The following is a 17,433-nucleotide window of genomic DNA, read 5'->3' as shown; positions in this document are numbered from 1 at the left end:
CATGAGTTATAAAACCGATCTTGCATAACCCAGTGCACTGACCTACATCTTGGTGGGCCATGGGTTAAGTTGGGCGAGGTGGATACAAACAAGCAAACAGGGTAGAAGCAGCGGCATACGAGATCACGTGACCACCGAGCCGTGTTACCTAACTGCGCTAGTTCAGAACAGAGCGTTCGTCAGGGCGAAAAATACAATAGTCACCGTGACAGACTGTATGTTGAGGGAAATGTCCGAGAAGCTCTCCATTCCTTACAAATAATGGTGAGTTACGAGGATATTCCCCTATTTAAAACACATCCCAACTCTTATACTTTGACAAAACATTATCTTGTAGAAAATGTTTGAAAAATGTATTTGTCGAGGTGTGTCGTCATTGCGTGATGCACGAGGAATGCGTTCTCTATCGCGGTTGCACGTGCACCAAGCTCCGCCGCGAGCTGATATTTACAATACATGGCACATGACTCTATGAAATATCAGCCCTGAACAAGGATACATAATGTTTTATTATGTTTACCTGATTTTTTTTCTCGCCAAAGGTTTATCTACTAATATAAATATGTGAGTCTGTTATAGGTAACCCTCTGTAACACAGCATTATATATATTATAAGTTGTAGCATGATCACTCGGGGTACATGGGTACGGTGTTTTGCGTCCCGCGTTAGGATTTATAACACGAGCCGGAGGCGAGTAGTATAAAACCTAACGAGGGACGCGGTAAATCCCATGTAAAATCGAACAGCTGTTTTCTCTCAGTTTTAAAATTTGTGTTAGTTCCTTTACAATGTCACATTAAATCTTGTCGGTAATATAAATTCTTTGTAGGAAGATCACTCCGGGTACATGGAGTTTTATGCTTCCCTCGTTAGGTTTTATACCATGTAAAAACGGGGATTATCCTACCGCGGATTTCGATTGAGCTGAGGTTAACTTGTGCGATGTGACGTGACACGCTTTTTGCTTTGAAGCGGGGTGTAAGGTGAGTGAATGAGTTGGGTTTAACGCCGCTTTTAACAATATTCCAGTTATATCACGGCGTGTCAGCTTAATGTGGGAGGAAAGCCCGAAGTGGTGCAGGTCACGGACGTTTACCGCTTCGGTGAAACCCACGAGCACGGGTATGGTGCTGACAAACCTAGAAACATAATCGGGGCGAACCGGGATTCGAACCCACAATCATAGGTTTCTGGCTAGCCCAAGGGACGCAACTCTGCACAGCGAATTGCGGCGCCTTAGGCGACTGGACCACCGGTGCCCCCCGGGGTGTAAGGGATTTATTCGGTCTCTCAGAAATGCAGTGCAGTCTGCATTGCTCGTGGTGGGTTATAAAAGAATTATTTCACCGATAAGAAATTTCTTACCCTCCAAGGCGGGTTACACAGTATTTTATCAAGATCATGTGGACCAATCAGATCTAATCATTCTGATATGGAGGTATGATAAATTATTTTATAGCTTTTAAGGATTATGCGAATTTACGAAAATATTTAATAGGTAATTTACACACCATTTATTCACTTGTGTTGACACCGACTCTTTTAACACAAAGAGACAGGTTGGCGACAGAGACAGTGCGACGCTATTGTTGTGCTAGGTGAAGACGTGTTGTTATCTCGTTCAGCTGTTGACAACTGACACCCTCTATATAAAATGTTCAGCTGTTGATATCTACTGACACCCTCTATATATCGTGTTCAGCTGTTGCCATCGATTGACACCCTCTATATAACGTCTTCAGCTGTTGACAATGACAGACACCCCCTCTATAACATGTTCAGCTGTTGACAAGGATCGACACCCTCTATATAATGTTCAGTTGTTGACATCGACCGACACCCTCTATATAACGTGTTCAGCTGTTGACATCGACTGACACCCTCTATATAACGTGTTCAGCTGTTGACATCGACTGACACCCTCTATATAACGTGTTCAGCTGTTGACATCGACTGACACCTTCTATATAACGTGTTCAGCTGTTGACATTGACTGACACCCTGTATATAACATATTCAGCTGTTGACATCGACTGACACCCTCCATATAACGTGTTCAGCTGTTGACAAGGATCGACCCTCTATATAACTTGCTCAGCCGTCGTCAACGACAGACACCCCCTACATAACATGTTCAGCTGTTGACAAGGATGGACACCCTCAATATAACGTGTCCAGTCGTTGTCAACGACAAACACCCCCTATATAACATGTTCAGCTATTGACACGGAACGACACGCTCTATATAATACGTTAAGCTGTTGACAAGGGTCGATATCCTCAATATAACACGTTCAGCTGTTGAAAAGTATCGACACCCTCTATGTAATATGTTATGGTACAGATTGTCATGTTACAAGGAGGAGCTATACTTTTAGATAGGTTCAGCTCTTGACAGAATTGTATAGACTCTCTCTCAATACATAATATCATATATCTGGTCCAACGATTGAAGGCAAGTAAACGAAGAGTTAACTTTTATCTACCACAACAACGAGCTCAGTCAAAAACGATTTAAGATCTTGATACTACAGGAGGACATAAGGACAGTGGTGGAAAATCAATCATGTGCTTTATTACAAAAGCGTACAAAAACAGGTAAAATGAACACGTATTGACAATTGTTATGAAAATGTACCACAGCTTGTTGACGTTCAGAAGCGAAATGTAAAGTTATCATCAAGCGTTGTCACTGCTTCCTTTCTTCTGTCGGTCTCTCGAATATGTCGGAGAATTGTTAGTCCAATCTTCACCAAAAATGCGATCACCGATACGACAAGCAACACCACGGTGAATATAGAGTTAGCTGCCCCTAATTGCCAGTTCTGGACCACGCTACCAGTGAGCGCCACTATCAACACAAGGTAGGGAGAAACGGTGTAACGGGAATACTTATCAAGAAATGTCCAGTCAGAGATAGCAAATAACACCAGCTCACCAGCGAGGATGCCAAGCGAAATGGTTGAGCTCGTTCTTGGTGAGATTCCGAAGTCTCTTGCATAGGCGAGTGCTGCTGCAAGGTTAAGCAACGTGGCAAAAGTACACCAAGCTGCATACATGGCAAGGCCGTTCTGGACTAACACCCGCACCAGCCAGACATCCACCCTCCTGCCTTCTTTGACGAGGGTGGGTCTGTGGGCGGCCATGTCCCGGTAGGACAGACCCAGGCAGATGTACGTGGACAGGCATGTGAGGAGCAGGAACGCGAAGGCCAACCATAGGTACTCCCGGTCAAACAGGAGGCTCCACCCAAGGACCACGCCCCAGTTGAGGGCGGAGGTCAGGAATAACGTAGGACTCAGTAATACCGGGCTGACGTACACTGGGCCGTGGCGGGATTTCCTGAAAAAATAAAGATTCGGTTTCATTTCCAGTGCATGAGTAGATGCGCCAAACAACTTACTGATGTATTATTTTATGTTCATTGAAAGTTATTAATATATTCGTATAAGCGTTTTCCGCTATGAGTGAGTGAGCGACGTATTCAGGCGAAACAGATAATATGAATTTTAAATACATTAGACGATCATTGTTATGAGAAAAAAGAAAAATAGGTGTTGCCGGGGCCAGATGTGGCCAGGTTATCGTACATAGACTGTTGTTGTGTCTTCGTAGCTATTAAAAGAGCCAACACCACGGCTATAATACAGTCCATCCACAACCGAGTCTTTGCACAGCACTCTGCTGTGCCAGGTTTATTATCAGCTTTACTGCTGACCATGAATGCATAGTGTGGTGTGGCGATTGTTGCTGGTTTGTTTAAGGTGGTTCTAGAAGACTGGCTGTACCGATAGGAGCTACATGACACTGAACCCAGGTCTTTTTCGACCCGACTTGAGTCAAGTACTTTTCAAGTGCAGATTTGATACTCATAAGAAAACCTCGAATTCCTGCAAGCTTCCAACACTATTTGGGACTCAAGAGTCAGGTTCAAGACATTCCACAGAAAAAACCCAGGAACATTCGTAATTATACTTAATGTGAGTGAGTGAGTGAGTATGGTTTTACGCCGCCATTAGCAATATTCCAGCAATATCACGGCGGGGGACACCAGAAATGGGCTTCACACATTGTACCCATGTCGGGAATCGAACCCGGGTCTTCGGCGTGACGAGCGAACGCTTTAACCACTAGGCTACCCGACCGCCCCTTATACTTAATGGACCCATTGTATTGCCTTTGTATTGTCACCCTAAACCTGTGTTTTAATATCACGTGCTGATTCTCATTGATCTTGTGTGATCCTTTACTGATTTCACAATTTAGTTCTGTACGAACCGAATCTGGCTTTTCCTGTTTCAATTTGGAAATCGCCTCGTAACAATAGTGCCTCCATTAACACGGTGTATATTGCAGAGGGCAGCTTGTAGCACATTTACGCTGTATTGCTGAGCGAGTGAGTTTAAATCTGTCAAGCATTATTTAAGTAATATTAAGTAATATCACTGTATTATTTAAGTAATATTACTTAATCTTAATGTAGGAAAACGGTCCAATATGGTGAAGGTCTCAGACATTTACCACCTTGGTGAAACCCCCGAGTACGGGTATGGTACTGTCAAATTTTGAATTGGGACAGATTTGGATTCGAACCCCCTATCAGCGGATCCTGTCATGGGGCGTGTATTTCTGGGAGCGCGTGGGATGACGTACCTGCAGATGTTGATGAGGGCGAACACCATCCACAGTCCCTGCCACACAAAGATGACCCACCAGATAGCGAGCATCGGACTGGCCGGAGTAATCTCTACAGCATACTTGTCAGATATGTCTTTGATGTCGTAGATCAGTAGTTCTGTTATGGAACATCACACAAGATTAGATCGTCATGTGTGAATAAACAGGAGGTACATTTTGGCTCTACAAATGAAAACCTAACCTAGTGGTTGAAGCATTCTTTATCATACCGAATTGTGTTGTTTGTAATATTCCAGCTATATGATGGTGGTTTGTAAATAATCGAGTCTGGAATAGACAATCAAGTGATTGACATCATGAGCATCGATCCAAGCATTTGGGAAACAATGACATGCATCAACCGAATCAGCGAGCCTGACCACAGGATACCCGTTAGCCGCCTCTTACGACAAGCATGGGTTGTTGAAGATCTATTCTATCCCGGATCTTCTTACCGAAGTCCCGGGTTCGATTCGCCACATGGGTACACTGTATGAAGCGATAGGACTGTGAACATTGCTGAAGGCTGAACATTGCTGAAGGCAATATGGGATTCACAGTGGTTGTTCATCTAGAAAAGCATTTAACACCCATAAAGGTGGGATTCCCATGTGTGTTCACATCTTACAAGCATCACCCACCCATGCAGATGGGCTTACAAGGCGCTACTTGCGATGTATACCTGAAATGGTGGGAGTGTTTATTAACTACAGGCTCTGTCAACCCAGACAGGTTGGAGTGTTTATTAACTACAGGCGATGTTAACCAAGACATGTGGGAGTATTTACTTACTACAGGCTCTGTCAACCCAGACAGGTGGGAGTGTTTACTTACTACAGGTGCTGTAAACCCAGACAGGTGGGAGTGTTTACATACTACAGGCTCTGTCAACCAAGTCAGGTGGGAGTGTTTACTTACAACAGGCTCTGTCAACCGAGACAGGTGGGAGTGTTTACTTACTGCAGGCGTTGTCAACCAAGACAGGTGGGAGTGTTTACTTACTACAGGCTCTGTCAACCCAGACAGGTGGGAGTGTTTACTTACTACAGGCTCTGTCAACCCAGACAGGTGGGAGTGTTTATCTATTATAGGTGCTGTCAACCTAGACAGGTGGGAGTGTTTACTTACTACAGGTGCTGTAAACCCAGACAGGTGGGAGTGTTTACATACTACAGGCTCTGTCAACCAAGTCAGGTGGGAGTGTTTACTTACTACAGGCGCTGTCAACCATGACATGTGGGAGTGTTTACTTACTACAGGAGCTGTCAACCCAGACAGGTGTGAGAGTTTACTTACTACAGGCGCTGTCAACCCAGACAGGTGGGAGTGTTTACTTGCTACAGGCTCTGTCAACCCGCACAGGTGGGAGTTTTTACTTACTACAGGCTCTGTCAACCCAGACAAGTGGGAGTGTTTACTTATTGTTGGCGTTGTCAACCGAGACAGGTGGGAGTGTTTACTTACTACAGGCGCTGTCAACCAAGACATGTGGGAGTGTTTACTTACTACAGGAGCTGTCAACCCAGACAGGTGTGCGAGTTTACTTACTACAGGCGCTGTCAATCCAGACAGGTGGGAGTGTTTACTTGCTACAGGCTCTGTCAACCCGCACAGGTGGGAGTATTTACTTACTACAGGCTCTGTCAACCCAGACAAGTGGGAGTGTTTACTTATTGTTGGCGTTGTCAACCGAGACAGGTGGGAGTGTTTACTTACTACAGGCCTGTTAACCCAGACAGGTGGGAGTGTTTCCCTCTTCTTGTCGCTGTCAACCCAGACAGGTGGGAGTGTTTATCTATTATAGGTGCTGTCAACCCAGACAGGTGGGAGTGTTTACTTACTACAGGCCTGTTAACCCAGACAGGTGGGAGTGTTTCCCTCTTGTTGTCGCTGTCAACCCAGACAGGTGGGAGTGTTTATCTATTATAGGTGCTGTCAACCCAGACAGGTGGGAGTGTTTCCCTCTTGTTGTCGCTGTCAACCCAGACAGGTGGGAGTGTTTACTTACTATAGGAGCCACCCACCAGCTGTGGCGTCCGTCCAAGGGAGAAAATCAACAAGTTGAGGATAAGCATTGTCCAGTTGAGCAGCAAGCTCATGATAAGAACAGGAGAGTGTCCACGCGTCTCGGTAACCATGGTAATTGGATACCCTGGAAGATAACAGAAACATATCATATCATTGTCTTAGAATCATATATTATGCTACCAATACTGACACGTTTGAAAGGAAAGCTCTCGATTTGAAATCTGACGGAGGAAAGATTTATGTTATATTATTTTAAAGCATGATGTATACTGAACCAAATTAAAAACTTCACAATCCTAAAATTTTAACATTTTGACCAGTGATCATTGTGGACCCTTATTGTGTATTTAAACAGTAATGGCCACGTATTGTCTTCAGATAACACCCGTTTTTGTGCAGGTGAATCGATCAAAATCATGTGCACAGCACTATAGTGGCAAAGGTGTTTTTTCACGTGCAACTGGTCACGTGGCCATAATACCGCACGTGTTTTCAGCCACACTTGTTAGCGGTCATTAACAAAAAAAGAAAAACACAAGAAAACAAAAGTCTTTACGGCCATTTGTCATGCCACGCCTCTCAAATGTGCAACGTGAACGTGCCATCGGCATGTTGCAGACGGGAACGTCCGTAGCTGAAGTCGCAAGGACGATGGGCTGTCGACGGACTGTTTATGATTTACAGACGCGTCTACAGCAAACGGGTACCAACGCTGATCGCCCTCGGCCAGGTCGACCACGTGTGACGTCACATGCAGAGGATCGTCAGATTGTCTTACGCCACCCCCGTAACCGATTTTTGACGGCTACATCAACCAGAAATGAACTGTTTAGGGGTAGACTGAGTGCGCAAACTGTTCGAAACCGTCTGAGAACTGTTCACCTTCAAGCACGACGGCCATACTGCGGGCCGATTCTGACTCAATTACACAGACGAAGGCGGAAGCATAATGGTGTGGGGTGCTTTCTGTGGCAATGCACGTTCCAGGCTTCTTGTCATCCGTGGCAACCTCAACGCTGCTGCTTACCGCGACCAGGTACTGGCACCAGAACTTCTGCCTTTTATGGCAGTACATGGACCCGGTTCGATCTTCCAACACGACAATGCCAGACCCCACACAGCAATTTTGACGAGGAATTTCCTTCAAAATGCGGGAGTCAACGTCATGGACTGGCCGTCAAGGTCTCCCGACCTCAATCCCATCGAACACGTCTGGGATGCTCTTGGCAGAAGTCTGCGTACTCTCCAGAACCAACCACAGAATTTGCAAGATCTTGGCACCATTTTGCAGCAACGATGGCGTGTCTTCCCAATCATGTGTTCAAAAGCATCACAAGGTCCATGCGGAGGCGTTGTGTGGCAGTTGTCAACGCACATGGTGGCCATACACGCTACTGAACTTGTGTGCCATCAGATTCTCGTGCTTGGGACTAATGATTTAAACTGTTGATGTTATTACCGAATACCGTAGGTGCGTGGAACAAATTATGGTTACCACCGTTAATTAAAATCCTTCTTTGGACATTAATGATTAAAAATTACCTTCTCTGATACATTTGTCCATTGTATATCATATAAGGGATTACTTTTTAAAATGTGAAGTTTTTAATTTGACTCAGTATATTTACATGGTGCTTTATGGCAAAATTACTCGGGTTTATTAATAACAACAACGATAATAATAATGATTGTCTGGATGTCCTGAACACTGTGTTTGGCTCTCTCTATTAATGAAAACAACATCCTAAAGCAGTAACCGAACAAATAACTTAGTAACAAAAATCTTTTTTTTCCATAATCATGAAATATAAAACGTCAGCACCAGGTATATTTGTTTGTTTGTTGTTGAACGCCACACTCCGCAGTATTGCAGCTATATGTCGGCGGTCTGTACATCGTCTAGTCTGAGTGAGTGAGTGAGTATGGTTTTACGCCGGTTTTAGCAATATTCCAGCAATATCACGGCGGGGGACACCAGAAATGGGCTTCACACATTGTACCCATGTCGGGATTCGAACCCGGGTCTTCGGCGTGACGAGCGAACGCTTTAACCACTAGACTACCCGACCGCCCCCGTCTAGTCTGAACCAGACAATCCAGTGAATGACATCATTAGCATCGATCCACGCAACTGCGATACAATTACATGCAACAACCAAGTCAGCGAGTCTGACCACTCGGCCCCGTTGGTCGTCGCTTACGACAAGAATATTACCTCTTATGCCAAGCATGGGGTGCTGAACACCAATTCTACCCCGGATCTTCACGGGTCGTCAAACCAAACTGTGTAACTAGTCACCTGTGTCTGCTTGTATGGTGTCATGGACCAGTGCTAGAGAGAGATGGTGTTTTCCCGACTTTATGCGTATTTCTCACACGGGCCCGCCAGGTCAATTAGTGGTTTGTGTATGCGAGTCTTCAGAACAACAACACAGTGTCATTAGACAATGACGTTAAGACTCTTTTGTTCAGGTATTCCTAAGTTACGTTTTTGTGTGTGCCTTGTTATTTGGGTTGGCCCCACTTTGTCGTATTTAATCGCTTTACTTCCTTTTCAGTAAGTTCATTGTTTCCCAAACAATTGTGTATAATAACAACAGTAACTAAAGCTTGTCTTCGTGGAGTTGGACCCCTCACAGTAATCTCCTTAATTAGCACCTCTTGAACAAACACCCACATTGTTTATATTGTTGTCATTGTTTATCGGTGTAAACATCAAGTACAAACAATAGCCCGGGATTCCGATTCTTTGTGAACGCGAGATGTCGGGTGGTACAGATGTGACTTCAACGTTTAAAACTGCACACACTACCTAACACATCGAACCGCATTACAAACCACCCTCAATCTAAACAAGGTTCTCACTCTAGAAGCAATACTAAACCCACAAAATAAACTAGAAAACTTCAAGGCCTTAGGCGTATTCTTAATCAAAACGGAACTAATATAACGCATCTAAAAACACTATAATCTACCAAATCAAAAATACATAAACAAACAAACATCCACCATACCCAGCTCCCTTAGTTCTCCTCCCCAATCCCATCGACATCTATTCCAAATCTCAAAATTCCCAAATTCTATATAAGCAACCCCTAAAGCCCCCTATTGGATTGCACACACCACTTTCGCCCCTTTCGGAAACACATTAAATGGCCTGGCCGGGCCCGTGTGCGAAATACGCATCAGTCGGAAAGCGCACGTTAAATCTCCAAAGTAAGTAAGTAAGTAAGTTAAAACGAAATACATTAGAGTACGGGTATATGTGAAAGGTGGAACGAGTCCGCCATCCGGATCACTATCATCAGGAATATACTATATACTGATATACTATTCCAAATGTGGACTCATACGAAGAGGTGACCAGGACAGTGGTCCCAAGGATCAACTGATTAATAGTTTAAATCTTATATTCGCCCTGCTTACGACCCTCCTTCTCTTTCTCCTCCCATTTCTCCATAATTACTTTCCTCACCGAGCAAGACTATTTCTACTCAATGTTTTTTCAATTGTACACAGTGTATAAAGTGGTTGGTTGGTTTGTTGTTTAACGCCGCACTCAGAAATATTCCAGCTATATGACGGAGGTCAGTAAATAATCGAGTCTGGACCAGACAATCCTGTGATTGATATCATGAACATCGATCCACGCAATTGGGATCGATGACATGTATCAACCAAGTCAGCGAGCCTGACCATCCGATCCCGTTAGTCGCCTTTTACGGCAAGTATGGGTTTTTGAAGACCTATTCTACCCCGGAATCTTCACGGATCGTGTATAAAGTGAGGAAAGTTATTATCCCGAACGAGTGAATATCTGCAGCTATTGCTTGCACATGAAAACAAATCAGCCCATGCTGGCCAGGATCGCCAGAAGGTTTTTACATCCACCTCACATATCGGGTACCCATTCCCTGCTGGGGGAACAGAGGCACATTTGAACTAAGTCACTTGCCCAGGCTGAATAACAACCCGGCCACCAGCGGGATATGATCTCAGCACCAGGCGGTTGCTAGCCCCGCGCCTTCCCACTAAGCTAGTTTAGTTAGTTGTGTTAGTTAATTTAGAATTAGTTTGCATTTAAGTGTTGTTATTGGGGTTTAAACGTAACTTAAGGGATGTAATAAATCTTTAAAAACTAAATTTGTGTTTGTGGTTATTTCAATACGTGACAGGGAACCAGGCTACTGGGAACTTACCTGTGTTTGCTGGCCGCAGACGATGAGAAGCAGGTGGCAGATGGACTGTCTAACATTCGCTTTGAGGTGGGGATTACAGCTTACGACTGAAGAATCAAACAAGCTGTTTTGCGACCGGTTTTAGTGGACATTTCGTATGAATATGGTATGGTTGTGTACTGTGAATATTCTCAATCCAGCAATGATTTCCAGAGTAGTAAACCGGATGCCAGTTGTCTTGGAGTATGCTCCGCTGTAACATACATACACACCCGTGGGTCTGCCAGGGAGAGGATACTTGCCGAAGGGAAGACTTCTGACCTTTCAGCTATATCTGCAGCGTTAAACCTCGCCAATTTCAATTGGTGTTTACGCTCTATTTAAAATGTATAACTCTTTCTAAATATACATTTGCACAAGAAAGATTTCGTTCACGGGAAAAAGGGTTGTGTATCAATAGTAAAATAATCATGTAGAAGATGATCATTATTTTTTTATTAGTATGATTCTCTTCGTAAAATATGTATACCTAATAATTATGTTGCGCAACCCTCTGTTCATAATTTTAATATTCTTTTATCAACATCAAATGTGAACACCATCCAACACATAGCCATGTTTGTCGCCCATGCAAACTGTCGGAGAGATCCTTGTTAGTGTTTGTGTCATTCACAATATACTGTCTGGCGTACACAATGTACTTGCTACAGTGCAACAATGTTATGTTCATGTAATAATGGACAGCCATCGTGAACAAAACTACTATACACAATTGAAAGACAGTACACAATTCAATGGCAGTACAAGCACAATAGCAATATTAAATATGATAGCAGTGGTGATAGAAAATATCAGTGATGATAATATTAACCAAGCAGCAACAGTGGTCAAGCACGTTCTTGTTCTCTTATTTCCAAAAATCCAATCTGGAAATTTTCACAAAGTGCCAGACCAGTGTAGAGGCACTGGAACATTACAGAAGATTCTAGATCACTCTTGACCACACAACCATCTAAATATAGCAACTTCCACAACGCTGATTACGTAGTGCTACATTCCTGACAACTAATTATTGTCCAAACACAATGCCGTAAACTTCCAGTAAATGTAACTTATATACTACAATTGTAACATTGTTTAACAATAAGTTACCCTGCAATATGACAATAATGTAACTAGGACATTAAGCTCACAGTCGTAGCAGTTGAATACAATATCTGTTCTGGGTGGAATTGGGTTGATCGCATTCACTGGAGCGATGCAGAACACGGCCCTTTGTAAGACTAAACTGTATGTTGCCATTTCCTTCCTTTTGCTTTCGAGATTTTAGTACAAATTAAATGCAACGGAAGGATGTGTGTTCTTACATAAAGATCTATAATCGGATTATATCTGGTACGAATTGATATACAACCGTGATGTGTAATCGGCCGTAGCGGCTCGCAAGTGGAGGGAAGCAGTACGGGTTTACCACGAAGAACACCACAACGCAAATTGTGAAACATTTGGAAAAATAAGACCTTTATTTCTATCAAAGGTAGGTGATATACGCTGACGTAATATTTACATTAAAATGAAAAAAAAATAATACCATGAAAAACACATAACACAGGCAAGTTACAGGCACACATTACAGGATGGATGAGTGTTGAGTCAAGTATTACAAAGTCAGTAATTGCAGTAATGTCTTTTGAAGTGTGAATGAGGCTGGAATGGCGGTGCAGGAACACACCAGTGTCCAACAGGGTGAGCATCATTGTCCAATGGGTCACCATAGCAACCTCACTATAACATAGAAGGTTAACCAGCCGGGGATTGTATCAATCCTAGAAGTGCACAAAAAACAAAGTCCATGGTGATGTACTCGCTCATAAGGGATAATGCCCGTTTTGAGGTAAAGGGAGATATTCAGATATTGTCATCATGTGTGTTTTAACTTGGTGACTTCACGCTGTTCCGCCTTGCGTTGACTCTGTCGTTGGAATGAACACTTTCTGTCTGCCTGTGTCCCGGAAGTGACGCCACAACATCACGATCATCTTCACGACTAAACAAAACACCGCCATACCCAGCAATACAGCAGTGAAGATCGAGTTCCGCTTCTCGGGATTCCAGTTGTTAATGATACTCCCGGAAAGGGCGATAATCACGACGATGTACTCGCTGAATATATACCTCGTATACCTGTCCAATACGGTCCAGTCTGAGATGGAGAATACCACAAGCTCCACGGCCAGGATACTTAATGCGATTGTGCTGGACGTGCTCTGGTCAAATCTGGGGTGTTCGCCGTAGGTCAGGGCAGTGGCCACGTTCAGGAGAGTAGCAATGGTGCACCAGGCTCCGTAAAACGCCAGTCCGTTTTGAACAAATGCCCGGATGAGCCAGATCTCCTTTTTCCGCTCTTGTTTGATGAGTGTCTCGGAGTGCTCAGCCAGGGCTTTGCAAGAAAGACCAATGAGTGTGTATATGGAAATAGCGGCGAGAGCCAGAAACACAAACGACGCCCATACTAGCTCCCAGCACCACAGGAAGGTCCAAGAAATGACGATAAACCAGTTGAGGATGGAGAGGCTGAAGAAGGTCGATGTGAGCAGGGCGGGGCTGTTGTAGACGTAGCCGTCGGGGGCACGGCGGCAGATGTTGACGAGGGCGTAGATAGTCCAGATAGCCTGCCACACGTAGATGGCCCCCCAGATGCTAAAGGTGGGACCAGAGGGCGTGATCTCGAGCATTAGCTTGTCCGAGATGTTTGCAATCGTATTTGGGTAGAGCTCTAAAATATACAGCAACAGCACAATGTCAGTTTTCTGCTTCAATATTGACAACTTTTTGGTCTCGGCCCGTCGAGAAAAAAAGTAATTATGCTTTAGACTAGCTGTAAACATACTAGCCCCCTCCCCTCACCCCCCGAATATCTAATTTGTGTAGTATATATTACAAATCCAAGTGAATTCATCAGTGCCGGACACTGGCTGTCATGGCTACCTTCGGTAAGAGGTACCCCTGCGCCGTGGCAATGTTCCTTGGGTTGACAGCAAAATACCAGTCTTAAGGGTTGTCAGACAAGGGGGAAACGTGGCGTGTAAGTAAACTCGGGCTTTTCTCCCACATTAATCTGACACGTCGTGATGTAACTAAAATACTGTTCAAAGTGATGAGTTACAAGTCCTTAAAAAGTGATAAGGAAAAGCTGGAAGGACGCTAGGAGTAGTACAAGTGTATGCCATGAAACCTACAACGAAAGGTATGGTGGCGACAGACTACCCTATCGTCCTACCCCATGACCAGCGGTTCCCACCATAAATAGCGGGTCTTTAGACTACCTGTAAGTTGATGATATGTAGTGAAGAAAGTTCAGTGTTGCAATTTGCTATACAGGAGCACGTTTGACACTTTATGCCTTATGTATAGTTGTTTGAAAGCACACAACCAAAGTTATGGGGGCGAGAGATGAATGGTTTTATCTTGGCATTGAGAAGGGTCCAACTCTGCATAAATCTTTGCGGCGGTTTAGGCAACGATACCACACTTGCTTCCACATTCCCCATAAATAGGAATAACACTTTACTAAGGAAACCAACACTTTCGCCTCACATTTGGTAATTAACTATTACGCTGGATTTTGCAAGTTAGACATTATTGGGCTAATGAAAAACAGATAGAAGAAAGAGCTGCATGCCGTACTTGGGTTACAGCTGGTAAATATGAAAACGTTCGTCACGTGATGCGTATAGTTTCTTTGTTTGAAACCACATAGAACCTTGTCATGTGTTTAAATGATACATGTGAGGGTGACGTACTTAAGTCGATCCCCAGAAACTCTCTGGTGTTGCCCAGGAGGCTGAGGAACTGGTTGGCGAGGAAGGCCACCAAGTTGCCGACCATCAAGGCAATGAGGAACGGCGAGTGTCCAGCCATTCTGGTCAGTGGTGGAGGGGGCGGCTGGAACAGAAGAATACATCTCAAGTAGGTCTTCATATGTGACAACTAGACTGCACACACGGACATTCAAACAATGGAAGATCCACTCGATATATGACAACTAAACTGTACACACGGATATTCAAACAATGGAAGATTCACTTGATATGTGACAACTAGACTGTACACACGGATATTCAAACAATGGAAGATTCACTTGATATGTGACAACTAGACTGTACACACGGACATTCGAACAATGGGAGATTCACTTGATATATGACAACTAGACTGTACACACGGATATTCAAACAATGGAAGATCCACTTGATATGTGACAACTAGACTGTACACACGGATATTCAAACAATGGAAGATTCACTTGATATGTGACAACTAGACTGTACACACGGATATTCAAACAATGGAAGATCCACTTGATATGTGACAACTAGACTGTACACACGGATATTCAAACAATGGAAGATCCACTTGATATGTGACAACTAGACTGCACACACGGATATTCAAACAATGGAAGATTCACTTGATATGTGACAACTAGACTGTACACACGGATATTCAAACAATGGAAGATCCACTTGATATATGACAACTAGACTGTACATACGGATGGCGCATGGCGAGTTGGGTATTTGTCCACACGGACATTGGACCGTTTACATTGTGTCCGCACTGACCACACCAGATGATCGATACAAGGTGAGGTGAAATGGGGTTTAACGTCGCGTCCAAGATTATTGCACTTATATAGCGACGTGCATGTACGTCTGTGTGTTTGTGTGGCTGCTTGTACTAGTCCGGACTGATGCCGATTTATAGAGCTAGCTAACTGAGATACCATGCCGCAGTTTAGCATGAATACCCCACTCAGACACAGTATACTGACTCCGAGCCGACCAGTCCTTGTTTTAGCCCCTTAATGCCGAGCGCCATACAGGGTAACAACAAGTACCATCTTTTAACGTCTTTTGGTATGACGCGGCCGGGTATCGAACCCCGGACCTTCCGCTCTCCGGGCGGACGCTCTACCACTAGACCACGGAGGCGATACAAACGTATTCTTTGGCTGCTTGATCTTTGTCACGATGAGGTTAATATGCAACGTGTATTCACCAAGCTATCTAGAATATAGCGCGTTGTTATAAGAAATAGGACAAACATCGCTCTCTCCATCAGCATGTGTGACGCCATTCCATGCGCGTGATGCAGAGGAAGGGACAGGCGGGGGCGACTCCGACCTGAGTACATCCCCTCGTCTATATATATATCTATATCTACTGCTGCAATCACCAGGCAACGGACACGCTAGAGATGTGCCTCCGGTAGAAGGCAGATTGTTATCGACCTCCCCACTTATAGTTCAAAGACAATTCATCGATTTGACTTATTCTAAAACCACATACAACTGTCATTTATTTAAACATTTACGGAATGAGAGTCCCGAGAGTCCGTGCCTCGTGTCAACACCAACAGCCGCACGGTCGCGAGGTCTGTTTACACTCTACAATATTATTTTTCAGCTTAATATAAATAAGTAAATATAAAATATAACATAAATAAGCAACACTTGCTTGATACCGGTGTTAGCACCTACACCGAAACGTTGTTCATCCATAATTTCTTATCCTTACTTAGTACTCCAACTTCTAAATGCCTATCAAAGAAATGAATATAAATAGACTGCTATTAACTTTAATCTAAGTTCCTACACTAACAGTTCAATTTTGTTAAATTCTAAGATATACAGACATTTATTTCTACTCACATGTTTCAGATTCTGCGTTTCTGTGTTCGACTGGTAAACGTGTTCACTGACTCCCCAGGACTTACACAACAAACCCACGGATTAAGTGACGAACAGCAATAACGTGGCCAAAAACGTGAATATGATTAGCCTGAAGTGAATCCACCTATTCTCGGTAACACGAAAGATGAAAGCATGTATTGAAGGGAGGTAACTACGGTAGTTGTAAATTCACTCAAGCGTAGCAATGTCTGTGGCATGTGTGGGAATATGGTCAGCGGTGACTTGTTTTCTCTCGCTATACCGCCACGTGACTGTCTGTTCCAGGCTACCTTAAAACATACATGAGGGTCGTGTCAAAGCTATTTAGGAGCAAAATTGTAAATAGGGGTTACTCTAGAGTATAGTATCCTACCTTAGTGTGGGAAATCTGGGATAAGTTATGTCCAAAAATTAAGGGTAATTCATCCAAGTGAAGCATACCTAAGTGGAAATAGGAAAATGTATCCTGGGATAATTTACACTAACTTTTATTGGAAGAAAATGTGGCAAGATGTCGACAGATATGTGAAAACATGTGAAAAGTGTCAATTTAATGCAAAGAGATGGGTCTTGAGTGTTCAGATGTAAAAAAAGTGACAGTGTATCCGATCCTAGATAAATAGAACTAGCAACAGGTTAACATATTCTGGTGTTATTTATGTTGATACTTGAATTTTTAATCATGTTTGGTTGGGGTGTGGGGTGAGAATTGAGGGGGGGGGGGGGGGGGGGGGGGGGGGGGGGTGGGTAAATATATGTTATATATATGTTGAGTAGGATTAAACACACTGGTATGGGTTCAAATTCACCAGGGA

General features: G+C 43.7%; 2 protein-coding genes across 3 annotated transcripts; both read right to left on the bottom strand.

Annotated features, from left to right (window-relative positions):
• Window positions 1-2,554: 2,554 nt before the first annotated feature.
• Window positions 2,555-11,230, bottom strand: LOC124126496. 2 transcript variants are annotated; one of them, XM_048380603.1, is made up of 4 exons: window positions 10,906-11,230; window positions 6,687-6,830; window positions 4,655-4,796; window positions 2,555-3,343 (listed from the first exon to the last, which is right to left on the bottom strand). In XM_048380603.1, the coding sequence occupies exons 2-4, from the start codon at window positions 6,814-6,816 to the stop codon at window positions 2,656-2,658; spliced, it is 960 nt and encodes a 319-aa protein (XP_048236560.1). In that variant the 5' UTR covers window positions 6,817-6,830; window positions 10,906-11,230; the 3' UTR covers window positions 2,555-2,655. The 2 variants fall into 2 exon arrangements, with proteins under 2 accessions (XP_048236560.1, XP_048236561.1); XM_048380604.1 differs by having other exon boundaries at window positions 6,687-6,833; window positions 10,911-11,230.
• Window positions 11,231-12,383: 1,153 nt separating this feature from the next.
• Window positions 12,384-16,755, bottom strand: LOC124124096. The gene is made up of 3 exons (XM_046487215.2): window positions 16,598-16,755; window positions 14,688-14,829; window positions 12,384-13,660 (listed from the first exon to the last, which is right to left on the bottom strand). Exons 2-3 carry the CDS (start codon window positions 14,803-14,805, stop codon window positions 12,831-12,833), a joined length of 948 nt encoding a protein of 315 aa, XP_046343171.1. The 5' UTR covers window positions 14,806-14,829; window positions 16,598-16,755; the 3' UTR covers window positions 12,384-12,830.
• Between the last annotated feature and the right edge of the window lie 678 nt (window positions 16,756-17,433).

Source organism: Haliotis rufescens, unplaced genomic scaffold (genome assembly GCF_023055435.1).
Source record: "Haliotis rufescens isolate VD_foot unplaced genomic scaffold, xgHalRufe1.0.p SCAF_31, whole genome shotgun sequence".
Taxonomy (NCBI): domain Eukaryota; kingdom Metazoa; phylum Mollusca; class Gastropoda; order Lepetellida; family Haliotidae; genus Haliotis; species Haliotis rufescens.
Note: the sequence above shows the minus strand (reverse complement) of the source record. Positions and strands in the feature narration are given on the sequence as shown.

Excerpts from the sequence above, each read along its gene's own strand:
- LOC124126496 (XM_048380603.1), bottom strand. The coding sequence starts at position 6,816 with ATGGTTACCGAGACGCGTGGACACTCTCCTGTTCTTATCATGAGCTTG. Across the intron at positions 4,797-6,686 it reads GCTGGTGGGTGGCTCCTATA|AACTACTGATCTACGACATC; the intron begins GTAAGTAAACAC and ends GTTCCATAACAG. Across the intron at positions 3,344-4,654 it reads GCCCTCATCAACATCTGCAG|GAAATCCCGCCACGGCCCAG; the intron begins GTACGTCATCCC and ends TTATTTTTTCAG.
- LOC124124096 (XM_046487215.2), bottom strand. The coding sequence starts at position 14,805 with ATGGCTGGACACTCGCCGTTCCTCATTGCCTTGATGGTCGGCAACTTG. Across the intron at positions 13,661-14,687 it reads GTTTCTGGGGATCGACTTAA|AGCTCTACCCAAATACGATT; the intron begins GTACGTCACCCT and ends TGTATATTTTAG.